At 45.1% G+C, this 13,459-nt stretch overlaps 1 protein-coding gene across 1 annotated transcript in view; it reads right to left on the reverse strand.

Moving 5' to 3' along the window:
* Window positions 1-2,938: 2,938 nt before the first annotated feature.
* The window catches only part of zyg11 (zyg-11 family member, cell cycle regulator), a 16,120-nt gene continuing 5,599 nt past the window's right edge, over window positions 2,939-13,459 (reverse strand). Inside the window, exons 10-18 of the mRNA XM_080535633.1 lie at window positions 13,180-13,279; window positions 9,686-9,736; window positions 9,372-9,533; window positions 8,402-8,449; window positions 7,745-7,942; window positions 7,518-7,570; window positions 7,152-7,249; window positions 6,238-6,441; window positions 2,939-4,064 (exon numbers count right to left, since the gene is read on the reverse strand). Of these exons, the coding sequence (XP_080391759.1) occupies window positions 4,048-4,064; window positions 6,238-6,441; window positions 7,152-7,249; window positions 7,518-7,570; window positions 7,745-7,942; window positions 8,402-8,449; window positions 9,372-9,533; window positions 9,686-9,736; window positions 13,180-13,279 (931 nt within the window). The 3' untranslated portion in view covers window positions 2,939-4,047. The remainder of the gene's footprint in view (window positions 4,065-6,237; window positions 6,442-7,151; window positions 7,250-7,517; window positions 7,571-7,744; window positions 7,943-8,401; window positions 8,450-9,371; window positions 9,534-9,685; window positions 9,737-13,179; window positions 13,280-13,459) is intronic.

A 13,459-nucleotide genomic window follows, 5' to 3' on the forward strand; every position in this document is an offset into this window, starting at 1 on the left:
TTGGGGGGGGCTAGTTCTGATGATGAGTTTGTCTGATAAATGTTTGTTTTTGGTGAAGCAGTGAGACCTCTTATACTGTAACCGTGGAGATGAGGCATAGAGAATGTTGTCCCATCAAGGTGGTTATCCTGTGTGAAGGAGAAGCCCTTCACCGTCTCAAGTCTCTTTATTTGATGGATCTGAGCAGTGACGAGTAAAGTGTGTTTTCAATCGGAAGGTTGCTGGTTCGATCCCCGCCTCAGGAGGGAGCTGCATGTGAGATGGTGACTGGAGGGTTGCTGGCATCATATCTAAGGGGCCTAGCACTGCCATCGTGCCCTTGAGAAAGACACTTAACCCCTAAATTGCATTCCAGGGGGTGCTGACCTATGGCTGACCCTGTGGCTAGAGCAAAAAATACATTTCATTGTACTCTGCAATGACAGAAAGGTTGACTCTAATCGAATCGTTTCTTACTTAACCACCACGCCACCCCCACCCCACCGCATTGATGAGTATCTATTGAAGCGTGATTGTGGCTTCCTGACACAGCTGATTTAAACAGAGATAATTGAGCACCTGACCTTCTAAGTAGGTGTGTGGAGAATATTGATCTGTCAAACGTCTTTTTATCAAGGGGGGGCAGGATGAGGGGTTTCAGCTGCCAGTGTTTCGTTGATTTAAATTTGCTCTGCAACTGCAGTTTGAAATAAAATGCACTATTTATAAACAGTCATTGTTGTAAGCCTTTTTATGTGGCTGGACGTCGGCCATCTTGTTCCACAAGAGGATTTGTCCTCAGATTTCTGGGTCCTTGAAAGTTTGTGAATTTTAGAAAAAGAAATCAAGATCTTAAAAATAGACATTGAAAGTGCTTGAATTCCCCCCTCAAAAAAAAAGCTATATATTCAAAAATATTCTACTTAGTTTGAGACAGAACTAGTTGAGCTATGCCGTGTTGGGTCCTTGAATTTGAGGGAATTGAGTCTCGAAAGTCCTTGAAAGGTGCTTGAATTTGATGTTTCAGAAGGTGTGGGAACCCTGGACAGAGACAAACAGACACAGTCCAGCTCATGTGGGACGTACATTCTTTATTTCAGAAAGTTGAAAACATGACCCTCAGCAGCAACATGGCTTCCTAGCGCGTCTGGACTTCCTCCTACAGCCGAGTTTCGTGAAATGAGCCTTGTAGAAAGAGGACACTGGCCCAAGGGCAACGTACACGTGCAACAACTCAACTCTCCAAAACATAGTCCACACCTTTAAGACGTGATGAGGTATTTCTGAAATGAAGGAAGCTAAACCGAATTCCTATATATCGTCTCTCGTCAATAACGTATCAAACAGGCTTCATGACCTCCCTGTCGAGCGGTCGGTGTACACTGCCCTTGGTGAAGTGGATTAGGGATTAAGTTCAGGACCCATGCAGCGCTAGCAAGCACATTTGTAGGCTGACTGAAATCAAAACTGATCTGGGAGCAGCCTGGAGAGGCGGGATGGGTCTCAGTTGCATAGAGAGAAGCGTGTCAGGAGCAGACTAGCATGACGACCACAGCCTCGGTCCAGAGTCAGTCTCAACAGGTGAACCTGGATCTCCTCATCTCCTTCCTCTGCCCTCATTAGACCAGCAAAGGCCCCTGTTCCAATACTGTGACATGCATCCTTCCTTTCTTGAAGAAATCACTGATCTGACCAGACTTGATTGGTGAAAATGATACAGTGGAAAGCTTGCTTTGGGCCAATACAAGCATTTTTAGATCAGTGATGACTTCAACGAAAGGGAAGGAGGCAGGATGCATTTTTGAAAGTATTGGAACAGGGCTCAACTTCCTGTTCCTGGGCAGATGAAGGAAGGAAGGAAGGAAGGAATCCACTGTAGACTATTGAGATGCACCCAGATGCTCTTTGTCCTCAGTTCCTTACTCTCTCTATATAAAGGAAAGGTCAGTCTTTCCTTTGTTTCCACTCTTTCCAAGTACCTCTTTTGGAATAAACAAAATAACAAAAAACATTTAATATATTTGTTTCCGTGCAACACTTTAAACCAACTTTAAACCAACTGCATGTCTGATCTCCCACTCATTCTATATACAGGACAGCATGTACAAAACACACACACACACACACTCTCCCAACATATATATACACACACAGACACACACACACACACACACAGCTGTATTGACATACAGTAAGTACTGTACAAACACACAACCTAGCACCCCTAAGTGCTCTCCCAACATATACAGGCACACACACACACACTCTCCCAACATATATATATACACACACAGACACACACACACACACAGCTGTATTGACATACAGTAAGTACTATACAAACACACAACCTAGCACCCCTAGGTGCTCTCCCAACATCACTCCTATAACCAGGGGTGTTCCTATCCAGGCCTCCAAGCGGGAACCAAAAAGTAGAACCGTGACGTCGTCATTGGGTGTGTCATATGACACATTCTACACCAAAATGTCACAACAAGATGGCGACTACGTCACTGAAAATGAGGATATCTTCCACTACAGTATCTGAAATAAACACTATTTTGTATAAAAATAAAAAATAAAGACACTTTCTAAAACATATTCTCTTACTAGCCAGCTGCTCGTAATAGAATAGAAATAGCCCTGAAGTTTGCGTGTGTTTGTTTACATTTTGTCGAACTTCATAAGCCACTAGTATCAGAGTAGCTGACTAGTAAGAGAATGTGTTTAGAAAGTGTCATTTTTTTAATTTTTTATACAAAATAGTGTTTATTTCAGATACGGTAGTGGAAGATATTATCCTTATTTCCAGTGAAGTAGCCGCCATCTTGACGGTTCCGCTTAAACTGGTATAAACACGGGCTGGTTCTCCAGACAGCACCAAGGTTCTGAGGTTCCAAAACGGGAATTGAAAGCCCTATGAGAGTTTCCCGACTCAAAAGACTAGTCAATAGGGGGAGCCCTACACTAAATGTGCTGCCTAGAGAATCCAAGACATGTCTTTATACCAGCAGTAACACCAGCAGTAATACCAGCAGTAGTGCAGATCTGGTTGGCCTGGGTTTGAACACCACTGCTAACATCAAACAGGCGTTCCTATAACCATGAACAGCAGAAGAACAGGAGAAGCATACAGACCATGACATGGCAGACATGCGGCAACAGTACAAGAGCTAGCCAGCCAATCACACACGTCCGCAGCTGAGAGGCCCCTCCCCTCCGCTGGGCAGAACTGAACGTCAGGGTTTTGCACGTGCACAACTCAAACGGTCTCGGCGAAATCATGAATGATGAATGGAGGTCAATGGCAGGTTTGCAGAAAAACAAAAACAAGGAGCGATTCTCAAGTGAGAATGGAGGTGTTCCGTTGACCCACAACTCAGATTTCATAGTCCTTTTCACCTTATTTATTTTACCTTATTAGACTTATATAGCACCTTATTCCAAAGCGCTTTACAACAGCCTCTCATTCACCCATTCACACACCAACGGCGGCAAGCTACCATGCAAGGCGCCGGCCCGCTCATTGGGAGCAAGGACAGCTCGACAGGTGGCCAGCCGGGGTTCGAACCGCCGATATGCCGACCTTGCAATCGTTAGACGCCGGCTCTACCTCCAGCGCCACAGCTGGCACAATTTATTTAGCTTATAATCGATGACCGTGCGGTCACAATAGTACTGTAAGCACGCACAGTCCTTAGTTTTGCTTTGGAACTAAACACAAGAAGATAAATAACAATGAATTGTGTGTGCAAAGTAACGCAATGTTTCTATCCTCTCCTCCACAATCTCTGTAGAGCCATCTTCATCCAGGTGTGTGTGTGTGGGGGGGGGGGGGGAGAGGAGTGTGTGTGAGAGGAGAGGAGGGGGGGTGGGGTTGGTAGCACTAGTAGAGGGGTCTATTTCACCCCAACACTGTTTCTCCCCCCCCGCAACCATCTTTTCACTCTTCTCTCACCCCCAACCTAGCAAACACACACACAGACATACACACAGGCATACACACATACACACACACACACAGCTGACAGGAGTGACTGAGCTGGTGGGATGAGGGCCCGATCCGGATCAGGGAGTATCAGCATCTGAAGAGAGAGAATGAGAGAGAGAGAGAAAGAGAGAGAGAGAGGGGAGAAGAGAGAGAGAGAGAGAGAGAGAGAGAGAGAGAGAGAGAGAGAGGAGAAAGAGAGAGGGAGAAAGAGAGAGGGAGAAAGAGAGAGAGAGAGAGAGAGAGAAAGAGAGAGAGGGGAGAAAGAGAGAGAGAGAGGGGAGAAAGAGAGAGAGAGATAGGGGAGAGAGAGAGAGAGAGAGAGAGAGAGAGAGAGAGGGGAGAGGGAGAGAGTGAGCAGAGAGAGCAGAGAGAGAGAAAGAGAGAGCAGAGATTAAAGCAAAAAAAATATCTCCTGATGGAAAAAAAAATTCTGGCCAAATCGGGGCCGGTGGCTTTCCGTGCGCAAAGCGCGCGTGCGATTTTCCGTTCTTCATTCTAATGCTTTGACTTTTCTTTCGAAAAATGTGAACACATTTCCGCATTGTAGAAAATCAATGACACATCGCTAGTCAACTAACACGGCTTGTTTTGTGAGCCTGCTAACAATGTAAAGTAGTGTTCTAGTTAACTAGGTAACAATGTAAAGTAGTGTTCTAGTTAACTAGGTAGCAGTCCAATCCATTTCGCTGCAGTATTTTGGCTTGACTAGCGAGTTTGTGTTGTGATTCTCAACAACGTTGAAACGTAGTTTCACCCTTTTCCATAGTTTTGAATAATAAATGTGTGGACTGACGATGTAGCGCAGCCTAACTTATTCTAATAATTATTTAACATACTTTTATTGTGATAATTATTCCCCCCTCCTCCCAGACAAGGTCACATTATTATTGGATTGGTTGTTTGCGTGTCTGGTGAAGTTAGCTAAACATTTAACCTGCTAGCTAGCAAGAGAAACATCATGTCACTCTCCAAAGGTCTAAAGAGGAAAGTTGACGGTGAAAACAGGGCATTTAAAGAGGAATGGACAGCGAACTATACGTTCATCCTACCTGGTTTCATCAATGCAAAACCGATGAATGCGATAAAGACGCGCTAGAGGAATCGATTGGTGCATAAAAACCTTGAGAACTGCCGGATTAAAGTGACGTCCATAATAATAATAAATAATAATAATACATTAGACATAGCGCTTTTCTAGACACTCAAAGACGTCCATATCACCAGATAGCCAACAAATAGTGACCGATGGGAGATGCCAGTTTTCTCATTAAGTGAGATTTAATAGCCTAATATTATTTTTTCTATTGTTAATGAATGGCTCATTGTAATTATTATCCCTAGTAATGTAGCGTGTTTGCTCTGTCGTTTCAGGAGCATATAGGCTAAGCGGATTCAGCTTTCTTTTTTTTTTTGCGCCGATTTTGTTGTCAATGTTTTTCATAAAATTAAACTGCATTTGCTTTGTTACTGTTCACATGTGTGGTGCAGTCACATAGCCTATAAGTAAACATTAAGTTTGAATGATTTACTGAGCTGGAGAACTTTAATCCCTGAGAGAGAGAGAGAGAGAGAGAGAGAGAGAGAGAGAGAGAGAGAGAGAGAGAGAGAGAACAGAAACAGTGAGAGAATGCTCTTGGGCCCTGACATGTGCCCTCTGCCTGTCCAGATGAGGTTTAACAACACAAACATCCAGTTTTAGACTTTTATTCCAAATAACGTTTTGGTCATGTCACTTCTAAAATATATATATATATATAAAAATAAACAAGAAAGAATATGATTATTATGGAAGCAAATAACACAACGTAGCTACTTGTCCTTTCAGATCTGTCATAAACTCACTCAATTCCCTTTATGTCTTGACAGCAGTCACTTTAGAAGATGGATATAGTGTTTGTCAGCAAAACTCCTGTATAGCATTATATTACATTTACATTTTTGGCATTTAGCAGACACCTTTATCCAAAGAGACTTACAACAAATACATTTGTTGTTAAGTAAGTGAATCATCTATCCACCTGTCACAGCAGGACAAAGGAATATATGCTTGGGCCTGGGGCCAATGGCAGTCATAATGCTAGAAGAAGGAAGACATAAAGACACTAAAATGTTCATATATATAAATATAAATATATATTCAAGGTGGAAAGTGCAGCGGTTGTGATGATGTATAGAGACTCCAGTGGTGAAAAGGTCAAAAGTGCAGGGTGGGGGGGTGTTACCTTTGTGTGTGTATGGCGGCGGGGGGCAAGGTAGGGGGGTGGTACCTTTGTGTGTGTGTGGCGGCGGGGGGCACCGGGGGGCAGGGTGGGGGGAGGGGGTCTGGCCCGTGCGGGCCTGGTGCTTCTGCAGGCTGTCCAGGATGCCCTGGGTGAGGCGCCTCACGTCCCCGTGGGTCTGGGGGTGTGTCTGGACCCCCTCCAGCTGCTGCAGACCCCCCTCCTCCAGCAGCATGCTGCAGTACCGGGGGGCTGGGGGGAGACACACAGACACACACACACACACACACACCGTGTTACACACAGCCATTGAGACACACATAGTGTTGTTCCGATACCGATACTAGTATCGGCATGGCCACCGATACGCACAAAAATGCTGGTATCGGTATCGGCGAGTACTTTACAATTATTATTTTTTTATTTATTTTTTTACTTAAGTTTTACAAAAACTTTACGGGCTGGTTTCACAGACAAGGATTAAGCCTAATCCTAGACTAAAAAGCATGTTCAATAGAGATTTTACATTGAAAGTGTGATTTAGTCCAGGACTAGGCTTAAGCCTTGTCTGTGGAACTGGCCCTACGAGTTTTACAAAGGTTTTGAGCAGTGCCAGACTAAGTGTTAGCAATAATTTTACATCGAGGTGAGTATGCGGCTCAAAAAACATGTTTTTTTGTTTTGTTTTTTCAAACGCCGTGGTATCGGATCGGTACTCGGTATCGGCAAGTACTGCACGGTCAGGTATCGGTATCGGTATCGGGATCAAAAAATGGTAGAGACAGACACACACACACACACACACACACACACACACACACCGTGTTACACACAGCCATTGAGAGACACACACACACACACACACACACACACACACAGCCATTGAGACACACACACACACACACACACACACACACAGACATTGAGACACACACACACACACACACGGCCAGGTGTCTCACCGTTCTTGCTGCAGACGTGTTGCATGGCCCAGGCAGCCCACAGCTGCACCCCCGGGGTGTGGAAGCACTCCAGCAGGGGGAAGAAGGGGTTAAAAGACCTGCAGCACAGGAGGGCAGGGGGGGGGGGGGAGGAGGAGGAGTCGGGGGGCAGAGGGGGGGGGGGGGGGGGAGGAGGAGGAGGAGGAGGAGGAGGAAGAAGAAACATGCATTTTGAGTAAGAGTTAGGGGTCCATTTGAGATGTGGACAACACAATAATACTTCAACCAGATAAACCAAAGCAACATGTTAGGCTAGGTTAGGTTAGGTGTGTGTTAGGCTAGGTTAGGTTAGGTGTGTGAGGTCTGGGGAGGGGGGGGGGGTCTCACCTGTAGGCCACCATCTCACACTCTGGGGTGGGCCACTTCAGGATGACAGAGTGCTGGAGAGAGAAGAGAGACACACAGGTCATGAGACACACACACACACACACACACACACACATTCTGGCAACACACACACACACACACACACAAACACACACACACACACACACACAAACACACACTCTCTCCCAGACCACACACACACCCCCACACCCGCCCCCCCCCCGTACCAGTTGTAGCAGCAGGTCAGCCCTCAGGTCCATGCTGAGTGTCCAGGCCGCCTCCCCCCGGGAGGTCAGGTGGGCCAGGATCCCCGCCGCAAAGTAGCTGACCTCCACCTCCCCGCTGTGCAGCAGCAGCCGGATGTGGTCCAGGAAGCCCTGCACCATCAGCTCCACGTGCAGCTCCTCCACCTCCGCTATGTTGTTCTACAGAGGGGCGGGCTAGGTTAGGCTAGGTTAGGCTAGGTTAGGTTAGGTTAGGTTAGGTTAGGTTAGGTTAGGTTAGGTTAGGTTAGGTTAGGTTAGGTTAGGTGTGGGTTAGGTTAGGTTAGGCTAGGTTAGGTTAGGTGCGTCATATCTAAGGTGCCTACCGCTGCCGTCGTGCCCTTGAGCAAGGGACGCTGACTATGGCTGACCCCTGTGCCTAGAGCAACAAATACAGTTTCTGTTGTACTCTGTGCAGCGACGGAAAGGTTGAACGTTCATCTGATCTGATCTAAAACGTGGCAGTCGCATCAGGGCAGGTCACGTCAAATAACTGGTGTGCTTTGGGTATTTTAGTATTTAGTGTTTTAATATTAGTAGTATTTTTCTTTCTTGCTTTCTTTATTGTGAAGCGGACTGCGTTCCGTTCTTTATAAGAAGTGTATGGATGACCACACTCACCAGCAGCCCTAGAACCTTCTGCTGAATGGACGACTCTGTTGGGAAGGACTGGAGAGAGAGAGAGAGAGAGAGAGAGAGAGAGAGAGAGAGAGAGAGAGAGAGAGAGAGAGAGAGAGAGAGAGAGAGAGAGAGAGAGAGAGAGAGAGAGATGAAAGGAGAGAGAGAGAGATGGAGGGAGAGAGGGAAGGAGAGAGAGAGAGATGAAAGGAGAGAGAGAGAGATGGAAGGAGAGAGAGAGAGAGAGAGATGAAAGGAGAGAGAGATGGAAGGAGAGAGAGGGAGAGATGGAAGAAGAGAGAGGGAGAGATGGAGAGGGAGAGAGGGAGACGGAGAGAAGGAGACAGAGGGAGAGAGAGAGAGGGAGATGGAAGGAGAGAGAGGGAGATGGAAGGAGAGAGAGGAAGAGATGGAAGGAGAGAGAGAGATGGAAGGAGAGAGGGAGTGATGGAAGGAGAGAGAGAGAGAGAGGGAGATGGAAGGAGAGAGAGAGAGATGGAAGGAGAGAGAGAGAGAGATGGAAGGAGAGAGAGAGAGATGGAAGGAGAGAGAGAGAGATGGAAGGAGAGAGAGAGATGGAAGGAGAGAGAGAGATGGAAGGAGAGAGAGAGAGAGATGGAAGGAGAGAGAGAGAGAGATGGAAGGAGAGAGGGAGAGATGGAAGGAGAGAGAGAGATGGAAGGAGAGAGAGAGATGGAAGGAGAGAGAGAGAGAGATGGAAGGAGAGGGAGAGATGGAAGGAGAGAGAGGGAGAGATGGAAGGAGAGAGAGGGAGAGAGGGAGACAGAGGGAGGGAGAGAGGGAGACAGAGGGAGAGAGAGATGGAGAGAGAGTGAGAGGGAGGGAGGGAGGGAGGGAGAGAGAGAGAGGACATTTGTTCAGATTGTGTTTATAAATTCACAAACAGTATGTATTCACCCGGGTGTGTGTGTGTGTGTGTGTGTGTGTGTGTGTGTGTGTGTGTGTGTCTCACCTCCAGGACAGTGATGAACAGGTCCAGGCCCTCGTTCTCTATGAAGTGTCTGCAGGTGGTGGGGGACTCGTCTGTGAGGTTCCAGAGGGCGCTGAGGGTGAACTTCAGAGTGGCGTCCACCACGCCCTGGCTGGCCTTCTGGCGCACGATGTGGAGCAGTTGCTGGAGACACACACACACACACACACACACCAGTTAGGGTTGTGCTAATGTAAACTGTACGGGGCTACGAGCTTTAAATCTCAAAAGTGGAGAAAATCTGCAGACTCATCCACGCCACTGAGGTTCAGACAGGGTGGAGAACAGAGTCCTACCTTCACTATGAACAGCTCTGCTCCCAGCTGAGCTGTCTGCTCTGTAGACAACTGAGAACACACACACACACACACACACCTATTAGAAAAGGTTAAACTAAACACACACTAGGGATGCACTGATACCGATACCAGTCCTCGTCCTGGTCTACCTGATACCATACTCATGTACTGTGCTGTGCCGTTGTCCCCCCCTACTCCCCCGTAGACTCCTCCTCTCCCTTGCTCTGATTGGCCAAATGTAGTAAGACATAGTAGTTCTTTGGACCAATCAAAGTGAGTGAATCAATCAAAAATGTAAATGTCACAACGAGATGGCGGCTACTTCGCTGGAAATGAGGATCATATCTTCCACTACAGTATCTGAAATAAATATACACTATTTAGTATGAACCCCCCCTCCCCACACACACACACACACACTTTCTAAACACATTCTCTTATTAGCAAGCTACTCTGTTACTGGACACGAAGTTTGCGCTCACAGGAAGTAGGGAGTACTTTCCCCCCCAACACACACGGACACACACGGACACACAGACACACAGACACACACGGACACACACCAACACACACCAACACACACCAACACACACACACACACACCGACACACGGCAACACACACACACACACTGATATGATGCGTTTTTGTGTGACTATGCCAAATGTTGTGTGCCTATCAAATATTGCAATACTCATTGTTTAACCTTAAACATATTTTAGGTGTGCCCACTCTCAGTAGTCAACAACATATTTAGGAGCAGGCACATACCATATCAAGTAACAGTGAGACCAGTTTAACTCTAAAGGACATAGGAGCCTTAGCCCAGTGGTCAGCAGCAAAGCAGAGCAGCATGAACACAGGATAGAGCCATGTATGGGAACTAATGTCACTATTGTAAGTTACGAGGTAAAGCTATTTTCCTCTCTGAGAACTGTATATAAGCTGTAACAAACATCAGTACTAGGCTTGGCATCTCTATGCCACAGCCAGGCTCGGCACCAGCCATGTCGTAGCCATGCTTGAAGCTTGGACTTAACAGAGCATGCTGTCTTGGAAACATCTGTACATGGGAATGCAACCCAGATCTGCCTAATACAATGATTACGATTCAACCTTCTCTCTGAGTCATCAATATATAATTTCCGGCCACGTGACCAAGAAAGATCTCCTTATTATCAAATGGCGTCACGAACATTATATCAAATGGCTTCTAACGAACAGGATGCTAGATTCAGCGAAACAGGTAAGGCACAATGTAATTATTTGCTTAACCTGAATTGCTGTTCTAGAACGAATCTTAATTTTTTTCAAAAAGGAGATGTATTGATATTGGAAAGTACTAAATTAAAATAGTTTGAATAGAAGGCGCTGTATAGTCAAAGACGGTGTGACTGGTCAAAACACTGAGAGTTAGGATTTATTGAGATTCTGAACTTTGTAAGGAACAAAGCAGAAGTCTATTGTGTATTAAGTTAGGGACAAGACCTTAAATACGTGATTGAAAGCACAGCACTTTGAGGAAAACTAAGTTTGAAAAGATTTGGCCATAATATTTAAAAGACTCTAAGAGAAGTTTCAATCAACATAATTGATTACTAAAACCGCATGTCTATTAACATCATGGGAAGCATACATGTATGGCACGCAGAATGTTATCATTAAGAATGAAATAAATAACAACCATATTTCTGAACCAAGCTTCACAACAGGGCGAGAGTGTTAAAACTCTGACCCTAGGCTATTAATAGAACGGAGACTGCTCCTGTAACCAAACACACACACACACACACACACACACACACACACACACACACATCGAGCTACAACATACAACAAATAGACAAATTTGTCTCATATTGAAATTATCATGCAAATCTGTGTTGATTCAGCAGACATATAACATTTTGATTGATTTAGTGAACAGAGAAATACGCATTAAGACTCTAAGACTGTGAAACATCAAAGGAGGACATTTCTGATGGAGAAAACACAATTCAGCAAGAAAGACCTGGAATGTATTCTGACAATGCCTGTCGATTCTATTTCCTGACAGAATCAAGGAAATCAAGAGACATTGAGCGAAGGACTCAGAGACCGAGCAGATCTGGTCTATATTAACCATTGCAGAAGTGGGGAGAGAATGTTGCAGATGCTGAAGGAAGCTATTGCCGGATGAAACAAGAGAAATGAGACAAACTAATGACATTTCAATGTGACAAACAATGGAAATGTTAATTCTTATGATTTAAGACAGAGACATGATGATGACAAGAGAGACTTACACATACTTTTATGTAGTCGTAATTGTTCAATTGTACTGACGCACGCAACTAACAGTGTCATCAGCAGTAAACAGCTGAATTCAACAGCACGAACTTACAAACTTTCTTCTAGGAATTCTAAGGGACGGGAACAACAGTCCAGATAACCCAACTAACAGACTTATGCTTAACATCTGTATTTTTGTTTCCAACTGTTTCTGAGCAGGTTAATTCCACAATCCATTGATGGAGAGCCTAAGATTTTATAGACTTGAGTCAAGAAAAGGAGGGGTGTAGTGTAATGATAATGCTAAAATTGTCTTAAGTTAATAAAACCTATTAACGCTGTGAACAGAGGCAAGAACACGTGCAAGACTGATGACCATCAAAGAATCAAATAGCACTCCTTGTTACCAGAAACACAAGGCCGTTCCTTTGATTGAAGATCTACTTCCAGACATTGTTATATTGACATATAATGTACTTTGTATGATGGAACCAATGCCTAATGTATTTCTGATGTGGCCATTCATTGACTTTATTAAGAACACCACATGTTTTTCAATAGAAATAATTTACCAGTCAAATTAATCTTACATCATGGGGAAAAAAAAGAGTGAGCTGATATGATGCGTTTTTGTGTGACTATGCCAAATGTTGTGTGCCTATCAAATATTGCAATACTCATTGTTTAACCTTAAACATATTTTAGGTGTGCCCACTCTCAGTAGTCAACAACATATTTAGGAGCAGGCACATACCATATCAAGTAACAGTGAGACCAGTTTAACTCTAAAGGACATAGGAGCCTTAGCCCAGTGGTCAGCAGCAAAGCAGAGCAGCATGAACACAGGATAGAGCCATGTATGGGAACTAATGTCACTATTGTAAGTTACGAGGTAAAGCTATTTTCCTCTCTGAGAACTGTATATAAGCTGTAACAAACATCAGTACTAGGCTTGGCATCTCTATGCCACAGCCAGGCTCGGCACCAGCCATGTCGTAGCCATGCTTGAAGCTTGGACTTAACAGAGCATGCTGTCTTGGAAACATCTGTACATGGGAATGCAACCCAGATCTGCCTAATACAATGATTACGATTCAACCTTCTCTCTGAGTCATCAATATATAATTTCCGGCCACGTGACCAAGAAAGATCTCCTTATTATCACACACACACACACACACAGACACACCCCGACACACACCGACACACACCAACACACACCTTGGCTGCCAGTATAGAGATGATGGCTACAGCCATCCTCTGCATGTTCTGGTCCTCATGGTTACACAGCCACTGCATCACCAGCTTGGCAGCCTCGAACCTGCAGCACAGAGAACACACACACGCACACACACACACACACACACACACACACACACAGTCATCTCTTCAGGCTACACCTTAACTGGAGACATTTACTACCCCCTGTACTGTGTCACTCAAGCAGAATATTCAGGAGACTGTGTTCCTGTAAGTGGTTGGACTGGTGTGTGTGTGTCCC

The sequence above is a fragment of the Nansenia antarctica genome (genome assembly GCF_963989245.1).
Source record: "Nansenia antarctica genome assembly, chromosome: 7".
NCBI classification, from domain to species: Eukaryota; Metazoa; Chordata; class Actinopteri; order Argentiniformes; family Microstomatidae; genus Nansenia; species Nansenia antarctica.